General features: G+C 34.6%; 1 protein-coding gene across 1 annotated transcript in view; it reads right to left on the reverse strand.

Annotated features, from left to right (window-relative positions):
• Positions 1–20,836, reverse strand: part of LOC126967497 (probable metabolite transport protein CsbC) — a 61,248-nt gene extending 40,412 nt beyond the window's left edge. The window contains exon 1 of the mRNA XM_050811984.1: positions 20,798–20,836. Within this exon, the coding sequence (XP_050667941.1) occupies positions 20,798–20,805 (8 nt within the window). The 5' untranslated portion in view covers positions 20,806–20,836. The remainder of the gene's footprint in view (positions 1–20,797) is intronic.
• Positions 20,837–21,401: the final 565 nt, after the last annotated feature.

Genomic DNA, 21,401 nt, shown 5'->3' on the forward strand with positions numbered 1-21,401 from the left:
CGAATATTTTTAAGTATTTCACTATACTAAGTAGATGTATTCAAAAGATCAAGACTGGTAATGCATATAGTAGACTTTTCCTGACATTTTTTTTGTTAAAATAAGGGAGGAGACGAGCAGGACGTTCAGCTGATGGTAATTGATACGCCCTGCCAATTACTTGATAGTAATTTACATAATTGATGCTTGAAAACTCCCCAAAAATTCTGAGCGACACTACAAATATATATGTCACCAGAGCAAACAGCTACGTCATTCCTCTATACTTAAACGAGACTGCCTTAGAGATTCAAAAATTATATATAAATAAAAATAAATATAAGTCATAGTTAAAAAAGTACTTTTTACAAAATCCTTCATTAATATAATTTTATCTGCGATAAGCTAAGTAGACAACTAATTTGTAATTACTAACATTTAGTTGATAATTATTTTTTATTTTGCATTTTATTGATTTCTATACTTTGTTTAAAATAAGATCTTGTAATAACTGTATTAATTGAAAATAATTGTTCTTTTCTTTTTAAATATTATGTAATTTAATTTTAAGCAGCTTCACACACAGATAAGCTTCCTAAGGTTTAAGTGTGTGTTATTATATTGTAAGCTATAACTACATTGTATTTTAAATTAATATTATAAAAAAAAAAACTGCGCTCGTCACCTTGAGACGTAAGATGTTAAGTCTCATTTGCCCAGTAATGTCACTAGCTACGGCGCCCTTCTAACTGAAACACAGTAATGTCTTCACATTACTGCTTCACGGCAGAAATAGGCGCCGTTGTGGTACCCATAATCTAACCGGCATCCTGTGCAACGGAGCCTCCCACTGGTATTTACCATCACTTCTAATAATCTTAATACTACAGCTCTATAGTTGGAAATGGCCAGTTAGGCACTTTAATTGTGAGTTATGTTAATTGTTATTGTAACATTTTAGATGGCAGACGATAAGTTGTGCGTCATTACACGATAAGTCGGTTCGCAATTAATTTGTAATAAAAACATTTATATTACCTTTTTTATTTAGATTCCATTCAATACTCTGCTAACCCCGCAGTAGCCCGGGTTAATGTTTTATAAAAATGTTACAAATTGTTACAATTTAATTTGTTACCAATTACAAGAGAATATTAATTCTAAACAAAAATATTTAATAACTTTTGTTATAAAATGATTTAGTTTGGAAATAAAATGTTCACTAACAATTAATGTTTACTTACTTTATTAACTTCTGTGTTGAAGAACCTTTATGAATAAATTAAAAAACTACCTTCCAAAGTTTATTATCAATGAGGAACTTAGGCTGTATTTTACTGTAAAAATAGAAATCTTAACGAAAATTAAAATTAAAATAACTATAATTTTAGAATTACGCATTTTAATTTCGTTGAAATATATTTACCCCTTATTCATAATGCTCCGCTAACTTTAAACAGCCGCTAAGGAGTCTTTTTTCTCATTCTGACTTAGGTCAATAGAAGAAGACAGAGTGAGAATTAGCAATTCTTTAAGTTAGTAGACTCTTATGAATAAGGGGGTTAATTTATTGGTCCATAGTAGGTGTGCAATGTTTCAAATCAATCCGACGTTTTGCATGGATTGAAAATCACGTTCGAAGATTCCGCTACATACATACTAAGATAACAAAAGTACTATAGACACTACTATAGACAGACTAATTAAATTATTGTACTGTCATCAGTGATTTATAAGTATGTAAAATTTCAAATCAATCCGACGTTTTGAATGGACCGAAAATCACGATCGAAGATTCCGCTACGTACATACTAAGTAAGATAAGAAAAGAACTATAAATAACTAGCTGACCCAGCAAACGTTGTGTTGCAATATAAATTGTTTTGATCTTTTGCTTGCTAGTTGATAAGAGATGGCGCTAGTTGTAGTCATTAGAAACAATCACGCTTCTTTTATATTTTGTATAATTCACACTATAGTTTTATAAATTATAGCCTGTTTGTTATTCTGGTGTGTAAGCTATATTATTGTAAAGTTTCATCAAAATCTATTCAGTAGATTTTGCGTTAAAGAAGTTTCAAACATACATCCAGACATACAAACTTTCACATTTATAATATTAGTAGGATACTATAGACAGACTATTTAAATTATTGTACTGTCACTAGTGCTTTATAAGTTTGCAGTTTCAAATCAATCTGACGTTTTGCATGGTTCGAAAATCACGTTCGAATATTCCGTTATAAAGAGATGCATACCAAGTTAAGAAATGCGTGTTAAAAATGAAATTCGCATTTTGCTTAGATCATTATGAAGAATAACAGTAAAGTTACTTTAGATAACTTCAATTTTATAAAGTATATTTACAATACATTTTATCCTGCCACTGATGACTTTATTCTCAGTTTCGTAAAAGGACCCATGTTCATATTGGGTGACATAAGAGCAATTGAGATGGGATGGTGTTTGCAGGATATCATGTTTCAACACCAGATGTTTTCTTTGTGAAATACAGGGTGTATTCGTTAAGTTTGATACAGATATCAAAAAACTTTGAACTTATATCAAAAGATAGTTATCTAATCCGTAAAATGATATCAATAATTTTTAAAAATTATAGTTTTCAAAATTTTGATATTAAACACTTCCATAGTTTTACTATGATATTAGTAGAAAGTAAACCTTTTAGTTTCCTTATTTTAAAAGGTTATTTTAGCTTATTACTGATATTAAAATTTGGGGAGGTCTGTGTCCAACAGTCCACGTCTTCCGGCTGATGATGACTATGATGATTGATATTAAAGGAAACGTTTTATTAGGAAGAGCTGACAACGAGCATACGTAAGGGTCACTTGATGGTACTTATATGATCATCAACGTCGATGTATAAAATGTAGTTTAAAATAGCCACAACCACAGTCAGAGCTTCCTCTAATTCCGTTATGATCACATGATGAATCCCCAAGATGGAGGCCAGTGGGAGGCTCCTTTGCACGGAATGCCGGCTAGATTATGGGTACCACAATGGCGCCTATATCTGCCGCGAAGCAGTTATGTGTAAGCATTACTGTGTTTTGGTCTGAAGGGCGCCGTTACTAGTGAAATTACAGGGCAAATGAGACTTAACATCTCATATCTCAAGGTGACGAGCGCAGTTGCAGCGCCGCTCAGAATTTTTGGGGTTTTTCAAGAATCCTGAGCAGCACTGCATTGTAATGGGCTGGGCGTATGAATTGCCATTATTAAAATTTTGTATTTCAAATTTTATTTATGATCATAGATATTATATTAGTGTTTTATTAATTAGCATTTTGTGCAGCATGTTATATTTTTTTCGTATTGGCATTTAACGAGTTAAGCAATATTAACGGTTCTATCTCAGAGCGCCATTTGTTTCCGAAGCGGTAGTAGTATCTAATATATTAGAAATGATATCAAGAATTCTAAAGGAATCAATTTTGAGAAAATATGCCTTTATACCTTATGATAGAGCCTCTTGCGGCTAGACAACCGATGAAAACAGGTCTGTTTTATTAATTTACTGTTTGTGTCAAGCTACACTCACGATTTGTATGTCGCTTTGTGTCAGTGTGCGTGCATTGCTCAAAATAGAGGCACATTTTCACAACTTTCACAATCTGTCTAGACGTATAAATGAACTAATTTATACACTTAAACTGCTTATTCTGGAATTTCCGTGAAATTATGTTACGTTACGTTCATGCGCGTTGAACGCGCATTGAACACTGGAAGCAGGAGTTTACGTCATTACATTTTAACGATACTTTCTGCCACAATAACTCACCCTAATACTTCAAAGTAAATTGATGTTAATGGTCGTGTTTCGTTTTAAACAAGATTAACTCGAAATACGAATATCTGTTTCAGTAGAACCTCAATGGAATTATTTTGACGCTCAATTTATTTTAATCTTCAAGGAAATTTGACTTAATTTTACCATTGCCTCGTTTTCTCATTAAAATTTAATATCATTTATCAAAAATTTAATATAAAGATGTTTGATGAGAAGCCATCTATTTATTTAGAGTTTTAGACCCCGGTTTGGAATTTTATGAGGACTAGAATTATTTTTTGCCAAAAAATATGTAATAGTACAAATACAGAAGTCTCACTCCGCAAAATCAATTAAAGAAATAGAGCTCTTGCGGCCATACAATAAGGTATAATTCAGATCGCACAGCGCTATTAACCTTCATTTTTATTCACCTTGATGTTGCTTCTCTTTCTACCGAGTGCCTCTTACCTCTTCTGACGACATTAGGGTTATCTTCTTTACCAAAAACTGTACCTACCTATTATAAGGTCATCTTATAAAAATAGCTTAGGTTTTTCTTTAATATAAATTGGTATGTACCAAATCGTAACTACACGCCGTAATAAAAATATTAGCTTCACATGTATGTATGTTTGTTTGTAACCTAGACATTTGGGCGCGATTCAGACCTACATTCCACGGCCAGATTTCGTTCAAACTTCATAAATATGTCGAGGAACGATGACAATACATTAATTTGATAATTTTTTTCCATTTTTCAATTAGAAAAACAAGGTTTTTGTTAATTTATATAATTTTCATCTATCGTCGATAAGGCAGGAAATGATGTTAATTTAAAATTTCAACCATTATATATAACCTATTTATGTAATATTAGGAAATTTTCGAATACCAAAGAGAAGTTTGTACTATTTAGCGTATTTTTTAGTTTTCTTTAATCAATATTCATTCGTTGTCAAACCTACATTAGTTGCAGATACTAATGTATGCGTTGGCCATGGTTTGACTATCAAACCTATTTATGGCCGTTTTCAATAACCTATCTATCCTTAGTTTAACTTTCTAGAGGTAGAAAAATCCTTTTACGCTTTCTTACATTTCAATTACTTGTCGGCAGTATTGAACTATAACATATAATATAACTATATTGAACACAACTATGGATAGATAAGATCTTGTCATTAAACGGTGATAGCAATATATCCATAACAAGAGATAAGTTATTGATAACGGCTGTTAGTGTATAGGAAATAAATAGGTAGCTTTCATAAATGGTAACTTCGAATGGTAATTTCATAATGATTTGAATGACCTTTAATATGCTTTGATTTTTTTAATGTTTCTCCAATTTTAAGAGATCGGTGTGTAGCAGGTGAGCGTGCACAAAGGTCGCGCGTGCATCATCTCTCGCTCGTGAGTCCCTACTGCCTGGCCTACTCTGTAGAGGCCGCCGTACGTACTTAGAATTTTGATACCTACATGGAGAGTTAAGGTGTTGCAAAAAGTCGCACAATACGTCAGTTTTCACTATGAGATTATGACATATACAGCATAATTTTAATTCAAGATGGCTACCGTTTCGAATGTAATGGTTTCTTTTGTTCTCTTTTACAATATAAATATCTATCAAACCTAACTACTTAACATAAGGTTCAATTGACGAAGCAATCCAGATTTATCAGTGGGAGGCTCCTTTGCACAGAATGTCGGCTAGATTATGCGTACCACATCGGCGCCTATTTCTGCAGTTAAGCAATAATGTGTAAGTATTATTGTGTTTCAGTCTGAAGGGCGCCGTAGCTAGTTAAATTACTGGGCAATTGAGACTTATTCCTTTTCAATATTCCTGAGCGCACTGCATTGTAATGGGCAGTGCGTATCAATTACCATCAGTTGAACGTTCTGCTCGTCTCGTCCCTTATTGCCAAAAAAAATCTGTAAAGCACATTTATTTTGTTAAGCGAATAACAAATAACGAAGTTAAGTGTCGTTTAGTTATAAAATTATGACTTTTATGAATAATTTTCCAAATAGATTTATAATTCAAACCTTTTAAAAGCACAATTATTCAATGAAATAATAAAAGATAGTGTCGAAACAAATAATTTTGGACTCCTTATAAAGTTCTCTGTAGAAGCAATACAAAGTACAATACATAAATTCTTACAAAGACTATCTGTTTCTCAGAAAGAAACTCGTAAAAATAAATGCTTGCTTCAGATGTGAACAACTCTGGGTTATGTAATAAAATCTTGGAGCTTCAAAGAAAGCTCTCATAGATGTTCATTTCGAATTGTAGATGTAGTTTTATATCACTTGATTTCTATAAGACTATTTTAGGGTTCCTTAACGACTAATGAGGTGGCTTGAGCACTTTGAATGAATAGAATGAGCTTCCTTGCATGGGGGATTTGTTTTTTTTTTACGAAAGTGTCGAGATAAGAAAGATGTTCCCCATATTTAAGGTAAATGATCGACTCTCCCTATTACAATGCAGTTCCACTCAGGATAAACGGCCGGCAAAGGACTTATAATTGTTTTGGTGTGGCGAAGAGTCTTGTCTCTAGTCTTGGAGACATATGACGTTAACTCTCATGTGCCCAGTAATTTCACTAGCTACGGCGCCCTTCAGACCGAAACACAATAATGCTTACACATGTCTGCTTCAGGGCAGATATAAACACCGTTCTCGTACCTATAATCTAGCCGGCATCATTAAACTAACACTGTATTGCATAATATAATTATCTAATAACTATATATTTTAATTTAGTTTTAACGACACCACGTTAATAGCGGCAAGTAAGGAAAACATTGCTGAATTATGGCCTTAAAATAAATCGTCAGAAAACAAATATGATGATTGTCGATCGAAGTCAAAACAATGCACCAGATAAAGTCGAGATTGCTAATTCCGAGGTTGTACAGTCATAAATATACTTAGGATAATTTGTCGCTAATACAGGTGGCCCGGAAGACGAAATTAAAAGGCGAATAGCTATTACCAGATCTGTAATGCAGAAGTTGAAGAGGATATGGCGGGACAGGAATATCACCAAAACCAACTAAAGTCCAGTTAGTGAGGTCTCTAGTGTTTCCCATACTACGGTGGTGCCGAAACATGGACAGTCAAAGAACGAGATAGACAAAGGATTGACGCACTAGAAATGTGGTGTTGGAGACGAATGCTACGAGTATCTTGTACACAACGCCGCACAAACGTCTTGAAGAACTCAAAGCGAAAGAAAGGCTTTCATCTATAGTCAGAGCGCGTATCCTCAGATACTTCGGAAATATCACGCAACGTGGAGAGCATGCCATAGAGAGACTTGTTGTTCAGGGAAGGGTCAACGGCAGTAGGTCAAGAGGACGCTCCTCAGATACTTCGGAAATATCACGCAACGAGGAGAGCATGCCATAGAGAGACTTGTTGTTCAGGGAAGGGTCAACGGCAGTAGGTCAAGAGGACGCTCCTCAGATACTTCGGAAATATCACGCAACGAGGAGAGCATGCCATAGAGAGACTTGTTGTTCAGGGAAGGGTCAACGGCAGTAGGTCAAGAGGACGCTCCTCAGATACTTCGGAAATATCACGCAACGTGGAGAGCATGCCATAGAGAGACTTGTTGTTCAGGGAAGGGTCAACGGCAGTAGGTCAAGAGGACGCTCCTCAGATACTTCGGAAATATCACGCAACGAGGAGAGCATGCCATAGAGAGACTTGTTGTTCAGGGAAGGGTCAACGGCAGTAGGTCAAGAGGACGCTCCTCAGATACTTCGGAAATATCACGCAACGTGGAGAGCATGCCATAGAGAGACTTGTTGTTCAGGGAAGGGTCAACGGCAGTAGGTCAAGAGGACGCTCCTCAGATACTTCGGAAATATCACGCAACGTGGAGAGCATGCCATAGAGAGACTTGTTGTTCAGGGAAGGGTCAACGGCAGTAGGTCAAGAGGACGCTCCTCAGATACTTCGGAAATATCACGCAACGAGGAGAGCATGCCATAGAGAGACTTGTTGTTCAGGGAAGGGTCAACGGCAGTAGGTCAAGAGGACGCTCCTCAGATACTTCGGAAATATCACGCAACGAGGAGAGCATGCCATAGAGAGACTTGTTGTTCAGGGAAGGGTCAACGGCAGTAGGTCAAGAGGACGCTCCTCAGATACTTCGGAAATATCACGCAACGAGGAGAGCATGCCATAGAGAGACTTGTTGTTCAGGGAAGGGTCAACGGCAGTAGGTCAAGAGGACGCTCCTCAGATACTTCGGAAATATCACGCAACGTGGAGAGCATGCCATAGAGAGACTTGTTGTTCAGGGAAGGGTCAACGGCAGTAGGTCAAGAGGACGCTCCTCAGATACTTCGGAAATATCACGCAACGTGGAGAGCATGCCATAGAGAGACTTGTTGTTCAGGGAAGGGTCAACGGCAGTAGGTCAAGAGGACGCTCCCTATGCGCTGGACAGACCAGGTCAAAGCCCTAACCAACACTCCCCTAAACACATGTGCCAGAGAAGCAACAACATAACTGGCGTAGAATCGTTCGGCGTTCGACGTGACCACGACTGCTCTGTCAAGAGTGATCCGACGAAGTAGAAATATATTTTAATATTGTTAAATTGTAATTGTCATGTGACTATAAGTCTTAATGAGAGAGAGATTAAAAAATTACCATTCATAAATGTATTTTCCTTGACTGATGAATAGAGTGATTTTGATTTGATTTTGTATGGAAGTGTATTTGTGTGTACAAACGAACGTACGGGTCACCTGGTGTTAAGTGATCAGCCATATTCTCTTGCAACACCAGAGGAATCACAGGAGCGTAACCAGCCTTTAAGGAAGGTGTAAGCGCTATTTTTGAAGGTATCCATGTCGTATCGTTCCAGAAACACCGCACAAGGACGCTCATTCCAGAGCTTTGTTGTACGTGGAAGAAAGTTATATGTGTGAAGCATAATTTCTATTCCAAATACATTTGCTGACAGTCTAGATAACACTGAATGAAAACAGGGTCGCATGAAATCTGTATATTACCGGAAAAGTCGGCACCGGAATCCGAGCACGTATGAAAAGCAACCCTTACAATAGCAATCCGGATGCTTATAACCTCAGCTGTCTTCTTTAGAAACTTCAGCTCTTTAAAAACTTCGTAAGAGAATTTGTACCTCTATTACATACATAAAAATACCGATCAAATTCACCGAGTCTAATTTTTTTTTCAATTTCGTTACAGTTGAATTAATTACCTATTTAAATAGCCTTACGGCGATCGTTCCATTCCGAATCTGAAGTATCATTGAGAAAGTCATTTATGTTATACTAATTTTCACCACATAAACCTGTTTTCCAAATTTTTTGAGTTACCTTGAGTGTAAATTGTCCTAATATTTGTCTTCAATCAATTCGACACGTGTTTCGCCTATACACGAGGCATCCTCGGGAGATGTTGACTCGCCAAATTCTGGCACGAGACCAAGTCTCTCTTCGAATTGATTGAAGACAAATTTTAGCGGAATTTACACTCGAAATAACTAAAAAAAATTCTTGAAATTCGAAAAATTGGGAACTCGTGTGTATATTTTTTTTATCATGTTGTAAAAGCAAAGCATATTCATCGCTCAACAATAAACTTACTAGTTCGACTTAACCGAGTAGTAGGCATTACAAGTTTTTGTTTGTTCCTGGTATTAAACACAGATAATTATCAATGTTTCTAGAAAATTCGCTTATGTGCCTTGTTTTTAAAGTTATTTTGTTAAAAGTTGGTATAACTCTCGCATTTTCATAGTTTTCATTTACTTTTTCGCAGTACTTCGAAAGTACTGCACTCGTTACTCTCTTGAGATTTTTTTATGCTTAAATTACTTCTTTTCATTCACAAGTAGGTCGGATAGTTTGTGTATTTTGTTGCCTCTATTTGTATGTTTTGTATTTAGAATATCTGTCAAATGATAAAGCAGTAAATATTGACTTCAAGGAGTCGAGATCAGCCCTTGCTACTTTTTCTCATGAAAGCTAAAATTTTACTGGTGGTAAATAGTACAACATGTAATTTTTTTTTTATGGAATAGGAGGACAAACGAGCGTAAAGGGTCACCTGGTGTTAAGTGATCACCGCCGCCCACAATCTCATGCAACACCAGAGGAATCATAGGAGCGTTGCCGGCCTTTAAGGACGGAGAGATATATATAAAATTTGTGACATATGTGTGCCTGCGTCGATTCAGGCGCTCTTGTATGAAGTTAATAAATAGTAGTTAAAAACAAACAAAAAAACAGGTTTTTATAGAAAACCGAACTAATAAATTGATAATTTGTATTGAAATTAAAAAATTAACATCAATTCCTGCCTTATAGACGATAGATGTACATTACATAAATTAACAAAAATCTTATTAGTGAAAAATGGAGTAATTTTATCAAATTAATGTATTGTCATCGGTTCTCGATAAATCTACGAAGTTTGAACGAAATCTGGCCGTTTAAAATGGATCAAAATCGCGCCCAAATGAGTCGGTTACAAACAAACACACACACATACAGGTGAAGCTAATAAAAATCGTATAAAAATGTTGTTCTATTACAGTATTGTACCACGGGGCGTGGAACTAGTTGTCAATGCCTACGTTAGCGCGCGGCTACTAGATTATTTACAGTTCCGATATCATGGGAAATTGATTTACTTAGATTAATTCATCATCAGCCGGAAGACATCCACTGCTGGACAAATCCTCTCCCAAAGATTTCCACGACAATCGGTCCTGTGGAGTCCTCATCCAACGTATTCCGGCGATCTTGACCAAATTGTCGGTCCATCTTGTGGGGGACCTACCAAAACTGCGTCTTCCGGTACGTACCGGAGTAAAGTCCTTGAATGGCGACCACGTGGTCGCCATTCAAGGACTTTACTGCCCCAACGGCCAAATGTCCTTCGAACTATGTTCCCTGCCTACTGCCACTTCAGTTTTGCAATCATTTGGGCTATGTCAGTAACTTTGGTTGTCCTACGGATCTCCTCATTTCTGATTCGATCTCCGAACATAGCCCTCTCCATTGCCCTCTGAGCGATCAAAGCTACTAGCTTCTAAGCTTAGATTAATTATGTATTTTTTTTTTATGATTACGGTTAAATAGCTCTAACCAAGTGTGCATTCACCATTGTAGGTTCACGCTGTATAAAAACTTCTTTTCATATCTAACGGTTACGGCAAAACCATGTATTTTTGTAGTAAGTTCCTAGATACTTTTCAAAAACGCAAAACAAAATGGTGAGAAAAAATTGTGATCAAATACAAATCGACGACCTCTATAGCCCAGTGATTAGTGACCCTGCCTACTGAGCTAGAGGTCCCTAGTTCGAATCCCGCATGGAAATTTATAATATGTATTTATGTATGTTTAAGTAAGTATATTGTATTAAATTTTAAGTGTTTATTTGTAAGTAATCACTAAATTTAGTTCCTAGTTTTTAGTTAATGTAACCAACTCATTTATTAATTAAAAAAACAGTTTAATTCTAAACTTATTCTATATAATACTTAAAATTAATTATTTCTGTGCATGCTGTGTTTATTTGTAAGTAATCACTACATTTAGTTCCTAGTTTTTTGATCTACTTTTTATATTTGTGTGTATTATTGTAAATAAACCTAAGAAATAAATAAATAAATATATCGTTGTCTTGTACCCATAGTACAGGCAATGCCTCGTTTGGGGCGAGATAATTTGTGTAACAGTGTGTCAATATTATATTATTAAATACAGTTACTACGGAAAATACTATTTTGTGAAAATGTCCAAATGACTAAGAGACTTAATCTCGTTTAAAGATAAGATACCAGAAAATGCTAAAGTGCTCTCAAACTTTAACCTAATTTATCTTTGTTCGGAACTTCTCTGTCAAAGCTTACTAATATTGATTCATTGTAATAACCCTGCCATATCACAGAGTATACAGTTTCGCTTGATATAAATTGCAACTTGAGTACTAGTAGAGCGGTTGAGTCATAACTCTAGGGTGAATAGAAATTAAATTTGACGATGTTATTGAATAGGATGGTATATACTATAGTATTTATTGGACCGGGTATCTTCATATCGACTGGTGCTCTTATAAAGGACCAATGCAGCTGCAAATAACAGAATACATAGAAAGTCACAGTGCATAATCTTAATATATATAAATTACGTGTCACGTTGTTTGTCCGCGATGGACTCTTAAACTAATGAACGGATTTTAATTGGGATTACTTCATGGAGTGCAGTTTAGTCCAACTTGAGAGAGAGAATAGTTTTTATTTCAATTTGGCACTCATAATTATTTTTATTTCTAATTTTTGTTTTGTATGGATATATTTTCTATGAGAGAACTTTTTGACGCACGGTTTGACAGTTCTGCTGTGAAACAATTTCGTTTCAACAACAGCGAGCATATTTTAGAAAAGAATTCTCGATGTTACGAAATATTATTGACAAATTCATAAAAACAGTTTATTATTTCTTATGTACAGAACAACGTTTGTCGGGTTAGATAGTATGTTATAAAGTAACATGTGACTGCTATGCAATACTTTGCGTTAAATAAAGTTTGTTTTGGGATATATACCCTTTTAATATAGCATATAATTGTAACAGAATTTAAAACTTCGACTGAGTTTGTATTATAAGTTTACATGCCTTATGGGTAAGGATAAAAGCATCTATTAATTATAAGCCAACGACGTCATATTATTATCTTACTCTGCAAATAAAGATGATTTGATTTACGGCCGTTTTCAATAACCTATCTATCCTTAGTTTAACTTACTAGACGTAGACAAATCTATCCTTTTACGCTTACTTACATTTAAATAACTTATTGACAGATTGCATTGGACTATAACTATATTGGACATAACTGTGGATAGATAAGATCTTGTCATTAAACGGTGACAGCAATGTATCCGTAAGTTTCGGCCGTTAAAAAATAACCTGCACGAAATAGCAAAACAGTTACTTTATTAATAATAACAGTTATCGTCATTATTGTAGAAGATGTGTAAATATAATTTCAAGTGTTCATCTATCGACGTCTTTAGTAAAAAAATATTTAGATAACGCATAGATATAAATAAAGTTATAAAAGAGACGGATACCCTTACATACATTATTGGGCCAATATGTAAAAGGATGAAATGAGTGTCATTATATAGTTTATAAAATAAAAAAGCATCACTGAGAATTCGAGTTTTTGGCAATCTGAAAGCGGAGTTATAAGAGGTTTTGTTAAATTGAGGTTATGCAATATATGGGCAACAATCTATTTTAAAATAGCTGATTTTGAAATGCGATTGTTTTTTTGTTGTACGATAATGATCGTACAAGTTTAGCAATATCATAAGTCAAATAAAAAGAAGAAAAATATTAATAAAACAACGGGAAATGACAAATCGCATAGGTACGCACAAACGATACTTTGAAACGAGTGATTGACAATTGACATTCTAGACAATTCTGTGTCTGTCACTGTCAGCACAGATTAAAAATACAGAACGAGATTCAGAATCGACTTTTTCTTCGATCGATTTCTTTATAATATTAAGTTGATATTTAATTTTTTTAACTAATGACATTATGTTATGTTAATTACAATGTATTTTTTTAGGTACTTTTATTGAATCAATCATCTGTTGCAGGTGGTTTTAGTTTGAATTGTATAAACCCTTCACATTAATCAATTAAATAGTAATCGATATCCCAATTTAATCGTGAATTTTAAGATAATGAAAACATAATTTTAAGATTTCTCGTTTTCTAGATTGTGAATTAGGGTAATTTTCTATATTTTGAAATAGAAAAATATGACATTTTTTTTAAACCCTTATCTCAACTTATTACATTTTTGCCCAGAAATCCTTGTCTCCTTTAATATGCTTAAAATGTAAAAAAAAAAAATTTTTTTTCATTAAAACGACTAATTAGTTTGTTATTTTTAAGTGTATTCCCTCAGTGTTGGAATTAGTCTCATTCGAATCCGCGCCTATGGCTACGTCCCAGCGCTCTTAACAACCAAGCCAACCATCCGCATGTCGCATGATCCGTAAATCTTGGTATCTCTCAGCTCTCAGGTAGTACCTCAAATTCAATTTAATCTAATACCTTGACTGTACATGGTAGTTGAGGAATTTGATTCTGATTCTAAATATGGAAAAATCTTAAAGTTTATATTCCTCTGGCACTTCCGCACAAACGCAAAGAAAGATAGCTCTTAGTACTATCAAATGTCATCAGGAATTAGGCTTAGGTACGCGAATCAAATTCCTTGACAATACAGGATCTACTTTACAGTTGATAACCTGCTCAACCCCAATAATTGCATATTAGGAAATTAACTTTAGATGTCGCTCTTTCAAATGTAAACGTTAGACTAAAGCTACACTACACGTTACCTGCCTATGGTTTCACAACTCTCTTAAAAAAGGGGTCACACACAAACACACACACACGCACACACACACACACACACACATACACACACACACACACTCACAAACACACGCGCGCGCTATTGTAATCTTTTATTTGTTAGTATATATAGTACATTTTTAAGTCTATTCTGTTTATATATGTTTTCTTTTTATAATTTAAAATTTATGTAATCCTTTGTGGCTTTATGTAAAACCTAGGTTAAGATTGTAAAAATAATGGTTGTGTACGCTGTTGATTACATTAATAAATGAATAAGTAAAATATTTATAGAAGTGGAAGGCCTCTTCATACCTACTGGACCCTACTGTCGGTTACAATCATGGGACACCTTATCCACTGCTAGACTACCTACCATATGCACTAAAGAGCCTCAACATCTTTTTTCTTCATAATACTTAATCTGGATTGATAACATATTGCTTAAGTCAAGCTAGCAATAATCACAATGCATTTCTCTTATTTGCTATCACGTTAAGTATTCCAATCAAGCAAGAGGTGGCAAAAACTCGCCTTGAGAAAAACACACAATTTTTCACAGGCAATCTAGCCGGTAACTAAGATTACGATTTTAGAGAGAGATTTGCAACCAGATAAACGAACAATGTCTAAAATTTAATGTTGAAAACAGCTTCATTTCAATAACATTTATAACATGGTATGGTTGAACAAAACGCTGAGATTGCAGGTCATATATCAGTCTCTAACATATTATATTTTTGAAGTGAAAACCTCATTAGCGGCGGTGAGCACCCCTTTTTTTTGGGATGGGTATAAAATGTTAAACTCGCGTCAGGACACGTGACCTAAACGAAAATTCGTAAGACAGCCGTTGAAATTATGGATGAAAGTTGATTTTTCAGAGAGATAAACTTATTATTGTAAAATAATTGCAATAGTTCTGAAGTGTAAATTTTTTTATATGATATAAATTATCATTTTTGTGTACGATAGCGCAATAAATGAATATTGTATGTAACCACATAAGCTAGTATTTGTATACTGATAAATAAAGCAATTCGTGCGACATTATTCCCAAACCATTCCAAAATATTGAAAAATGCACAATAATGTTCAAGTTTTCACTTCTGCCGGCACTCCCGAAGTGCAACCCCCTTTTTTTAAATCATTAGGCCCTCAAAGATGACTAATTCACGATACCACGCCTTTAGCTTGTTTGTCTTTCTATTGAATAAAACGGCCTACATATTAGCTGAGCTTAAAAGCTGTATGATACATAATATTACGTGGTATAGCAATGTTTGAAACTCATCATGTAGCACTTATATAAGTGCACTCAGCTGGCGTGTGTTGAGCAGCCATTGTGCTGAAACCTTGGATCAAGATGAGTTGAACTGTCAAGGCTAAGAGAACAACCAATCATTAGCGTTGTGATTTATGTGTACAGTTTATACGTTGATGATTTATCTTCTCATATATAAAATTCTCGTGTCGCTATGTTTGTTACCAAACAACGGTCCTTCGAAACGGCTAAACCGATAGACAAGACGGCAAATTCTGTAGCTTTTGATGAACGCAATCAATTCGCAGATTACTTTCAAACGTCAGAAGGACAATTGTACTGGTTTTCTTAATAAAAGTAATAATAAAACTAGTCAACTAAAGAAACTGTAAAAAATGTAAGTCACATTTGTAACTTAATTTAAATTATGATGATGTAAATATTATATAGATATATAGAAACTGAAAATAATTTGTTTTGCAGTTCTTATTAAATTAAAAGTACCCGCCGCTATTTTCAATACATAACATGAAGATACCAATTTAACAGACTACCTTTGTTGGTAAAATAAATCTAGATTTATTATTACCTTTTTTATTCAATTATTTATTCATGTTGTCGAACGTATGTAACTCAACACATTATTAAATATAATTTGAAAACTTACCAGATTGTTTTAGTTGTTCCCCAATTTCCTTCCACGCAATGTCTTTCTTGACATTATCCATATATTTTGGATGTTTTAAATTATATATAAATTCGTAATTGCGAACAATTTCGATTAATTTTTCGTCGTCCATATTACAGCGAACGCGTACGTGTGTCTACTTGAACCGATGGTAACAAAATGGCTAATAGAAAGAGAAGAGTGGCAACGCGTTTATAACGGCGATCTTACGCGGTTATAACGCGGGTGCTCACCGTTTCGCCGCCTGCGCGCACCGGTGTGGCAACGTCGCGTGTCATGCACAGAGCATATCGCCACCGGCAAAATATTCTCGCCGACAATACTTGCCGCTCCGTGCATGGCATGCTACGGTGCTGGTCGGTAACGGAACGGGCTAGTGGGCATGGTCTCATACTTTTTAATACAGAGAATATTTTTTTGCGTGACACGTTCATAGCACGGTCATGGTATGATACGTTGTAGTGGGCAGAGACCTTTATCCTTTAGGAGTATGAGAAATAGTTGTTGGCCGATTCTCAGAATTAGTTTAGCCGTTTCGGAGGAGTTTGGTAACAAACGCCGAGACACGAGAATTGTATATATTACTAGCTGACCCAGCAAACGTTGTATTGCCGATATTAAAATCGCGATACAAAAGTATCTGTTGATCGTAGATGGGTGAAAATTTGAAGTTGTATGTATTTTTTGATGCTGACTCTTAATCAAACAAATTAAAAAAAATGACAAATAAATAAAAAAAAATTAGTGCTGACCACCCTTAACATTTAGGGGGATGAAAATAGATGTTGTCCGATTCTCAGACCTACCCAATATGCACTCAAAATTTCATGAGAATCGGTCAAGCCGTGACGAAGGAGTTTAACTACAAACACCGCGACATGAGAATTTTATATATTAGAAAATACTAGCCGTTCCCACCCGCTTCGATGGGCGAATTTTGAAAGGAAATAAATTAAATTTTATTCATCTTATTACAAGTATAATAAAAAAATGATGTAGGATGAATTTCGCAACGAATGGTGGTAGTTTCATGTCGATACGATCAGTGGTTTAGGCGTGAAAGTGCCTCAAACAAAGAAAATTTTCATTATATATATATACCCCCTTATTCATAGTAGTCTGCTAACTTAAAGCATTGCTAATTCTCACTCTGTCTTCTTCTATTGACCTAAGTCAGAATGAGAAAAAATACTCCTAAGCGGCTGTTTAAAGTTAACGGACCATTATGAATAAGGGGGATAGTAGATATTAATAAAACCGTTTTTCTATCTTGCCTATGAGTAGAGAGATTCAATTCTAACTTCCAAACAAAGCGTTCTGTACTAATGAAATGACAAAAACACCATAAATCAACCAATGGAAAATTGTGATGCGGACTTTGCAACTTCTTCTAACAACAAACTTTTAACACGAATGTTATGATTCTTCAGTTTAATATTCTGTAAGCATATTATTTAAAGTAAATTTAACTATACATTTATTTATGACTACACAAAACATATTACATATATATATAGTAAAATTAACAAATTTAAAATAGGATGTCATTAAAAGGACACGCACTCAGTAATTTTGGAATTGATTTTTTTTTATGAAAATAAGGGACGAGACGGGCAGTACGTTCAGTTGACGGTAATGATACGCCCTGCCCATTACAATGCAGTGCCGCTCAGGATTCTTGAAAAACCTAAAATTTCTGAGCGACACTACAATTGCGCTAGTCTCCTTGAGACATAAGATGTTAAGTCTCATTTGCCCAGTAATTTCACTAGTTACGGCGCCTTTCAGTGCGAAACACAATAATGCTTACACATTACTGCTTCACGGCAGAAATAGTCGCCGTTGTGGTACCCATAATCTAGCCGACATCCTGTGCAAAGGAGCCTCCCACTGGATAATAAGGATTACCCCAATTCCAACACTGATTTTAGGTATCTACCAAGTGGACCTAATGACAGCAGCCGTAGACAACACGGTTCCTGTTGTTATAGGTCTTAAATGTTTTTTTTATTCTATTAAATAGGATATATTCTAATTTTTTTATTTACTGAAGCTGTTTATTTTCTGATTATTATTATTATTACGTCTCTGAACCTTTTTGTTTCTCTAAAAGAAAAGATTTCAGTTCGTTTTTAAAAGAGAACAAACTTTTTTGATCTTTAATAGGTGGCGACAAATCATTCCAGTATTTGGAGGCGCTGTATTCAAAGCTAACCCTAAATGCTGTGGTACCGTGTAGAGGCACTTCGAGGAGAGTTTTGCCGTGACGCGTCTGATAACTCTCATTTGTTTAAACAATTTGTTATGTTTTTTATAGTGATAACCCTCACTTCTAGGATAAATACACAAATAAAATTTGAAAAACAAAATTTTATGAACGATGCGGGACTCGAACCACAACCTGAGAGTTGAACAAAGCATACAATATTTTATAGCGATACGTCACTCGAACGGTTAGCTCAGTTGGTTAGAGCATGGGCACGGAACGCCGGAGGTCGTGAGTTCGAGTCCCGCATCGTTCATAAAGTTTTGTTGTTTTTCCAATTTTATTTGTGTATTAATCCTAGAAGTGAGGGTTATCACTTTAAAATCATAACAAATTGTTTAGATTTACAAGAGCGACATCTCAAGTCAATTTCCTAATAAACAAATATTGGGGTTGAGCAGGTTATCAATTGTAAAGTAGATCCTGTAGATGAAGCCACAACCTGAGAGTTGAACAAAGCAAACAGAATTTTATAGCGATACGTCACTCGAATGGTTAGCTCAGTTGGTTAGAGCACGGGCACGGAACGCCGGAGGTCGTAAGTTCCAGACCCGCATCGTTCATAAAATTTTGTTTTTCAAATCTCATTTGTTTGATATATATATTTGATATTATAGAATATTTATTACAATTTACAATTATTCACAAGAACCGACATAATGATAACGTAATAATGTCCCTTAAAAAGGTGACTTTCATAGTTCCAACACGAGAAATAAGAAATTGCTCGTCACTAGTTAATACCCTCCATAAAATACACAATAGTTTTAAGAGAATTATTTATACAATTTAATAATTTGGGTCTTGCCTATTTTCTAAGTTATCCTTGACATGTTTTTATATAATACTAGCTATCCCAGTAAACGTTGTATTGCCTAATATGGCAAATAATAAAAATAAAGTAATAAAAAAATTTTTGACCGATTCTTAAACCTACCAAATATATCGTACATACAATTTATCGTACTACACCTAATAATAATATTCGATTGCCATCTTGCAACTCTATTGCGTATCTGTGGATGGAATAGAATAATACAAATGATTTAAGTCTTCTTATTAATATAATAATACAATATAAAAATCGCGATAAAAAAAATAGGTTCTGATCGTAGACGGGTGAAAATTTGAAGTTGTAAGTATTAATTAATGCTGAAAAAAATAAAAGCAAAAAATTACGTCCAAAAATATAAATGAAAATTAGGGGGATGAAAAATAGATGTTGTCCGATTCTGCACCCTAGCCGATATGCACGCTAAGATTCACGAAAATCGGTCGTGCCGTTTCGGAGGATTTCAATTACGTACACCGTGACACGAGAATTTTATATATTAGACTAGCTGACCCAGCAAACGTTGGGTAAGCCGATATTAAAATCGCGATACAAAAGTAGATCGTAGATGGGTGAAAATTTGAAGTTGTATGTATTTTTAATGCTGACTCATAATCAAAAAAATTAAAAAAAAATGTCAAAAAAATTGTATGGGCCACCCTTAACATTTAGGGGGATGAAAAATAGATGTTGTCCGATTCTCAGACCTACCCAATATGCACTCAAAATTTCATGACAATCGGTCAAGCCGCTTCGGAGGAGTTCGGTCCCGTACACCGTGACACGAGAATTTTATATATTAGATATAGTTATATACCTACTGTGTCTCTCATAAGCGATCAGGTATGGGACTAGACCACGATTGGCTTTCACAAGTATGTAATGTGAAAGCTACATAATATAATTATTAATACACAATAGTTGAGCTGTAGGAGATTGTGCCGTTTCTTCTCTGTCAACACGAAGAGGTGCTCAACTTAATAAATGTTACCGAGTTATAGGAATCAATTTTGAAAAAATACTTAAGTGATTTTTATAACTATTGTACACAAAAAACTTTTTCTTCTTGTGTCTGTACTGGCTCTTCCTTCTCATTTCATTTCATGATTCTAGGCCAAAAAGAAACACCCTATATTGGTCATGAATATCCGGCGAGATTTGAGCTTTTGATTTAAATGGCCTGAAATAACTTGATATTCATGAAACGACATACATATCTTATAATTGTTGTCGTTTAAATTGAATAGGTATCGTTTCACAGAAAAAGTTTTGACAGAAGTACACATAGACGGATGAACAAAAATGGAAAAGAATGTTAACCTTCAAAATGATCCTTTTTGGTGATACAGAGTCCTTAAAATACAGAACAACAATTATAATATATTGATAATAATCACTAGTGGATGCAATTCCATTATGAATTATAGGCACATAACTTAAACATACACTTAATATATTATATTGGGATCATAATATTATAAGTTGTGTGTAAGAAATACATAAATAAATCGAACAGAACTCACCGAGGCATCTTCTTCACGTTCAATCACTGTGAAGTACGAAGACTGACTAACGCCCAGTCGCCTGTTGGTTAGGGGGTAGGAATTATATAGAGCTGTTACAGCCACTTGCTATATTAATGTTATTATTAAACTATCTGATCCGACAAACGTTATTTTGCCATATAATTTATTTTTAGGGTTTGACGGTTTTTTCTCCGACGTATTTTACAAATATAACTACTATGAAAAGTATTTTAATTTTTTGGCTTAATATATAGTATGTATATCTGACACAGACAGAGAAATAAGAAATTCTGGCTGACTGGCTTTTAATCATTTTTTTTTCATTGCATAGAAATTTTATCTCTACAGATTTATTATAAGTATAGATTAAATTATTTAGCATCATTACTTATAAAGAAACCACGTATAATAATACGTGTAGAATAATATCCATTCTAGAATTTTATTGTACAAATCTGTGCTCTGAGATTTAAATAGAAATACTTATAGATTTAAGCACATTTCTACTAACAATTAGAGGAAAAAATATTTTAAGTTTGAAATAATGATTCTTCTACTACATTACCGCTCTTCTTTAGCCCCAATGTATACATATAAGCGT

This window comes from Leptidea sinapis, chromosome 13, assembly GCF_905404315.1.
Source record: "Leptidea sinapis chromosome 13, ilLepSina1.1, whole genome shotgun sequence".
Classification (NCBI taxonomy): Eukaryota; Metazoa; Arthropoda; class Insecta; order Lepidoptera; family Pieridae; genus Leptidea; species Leptidea sinapis.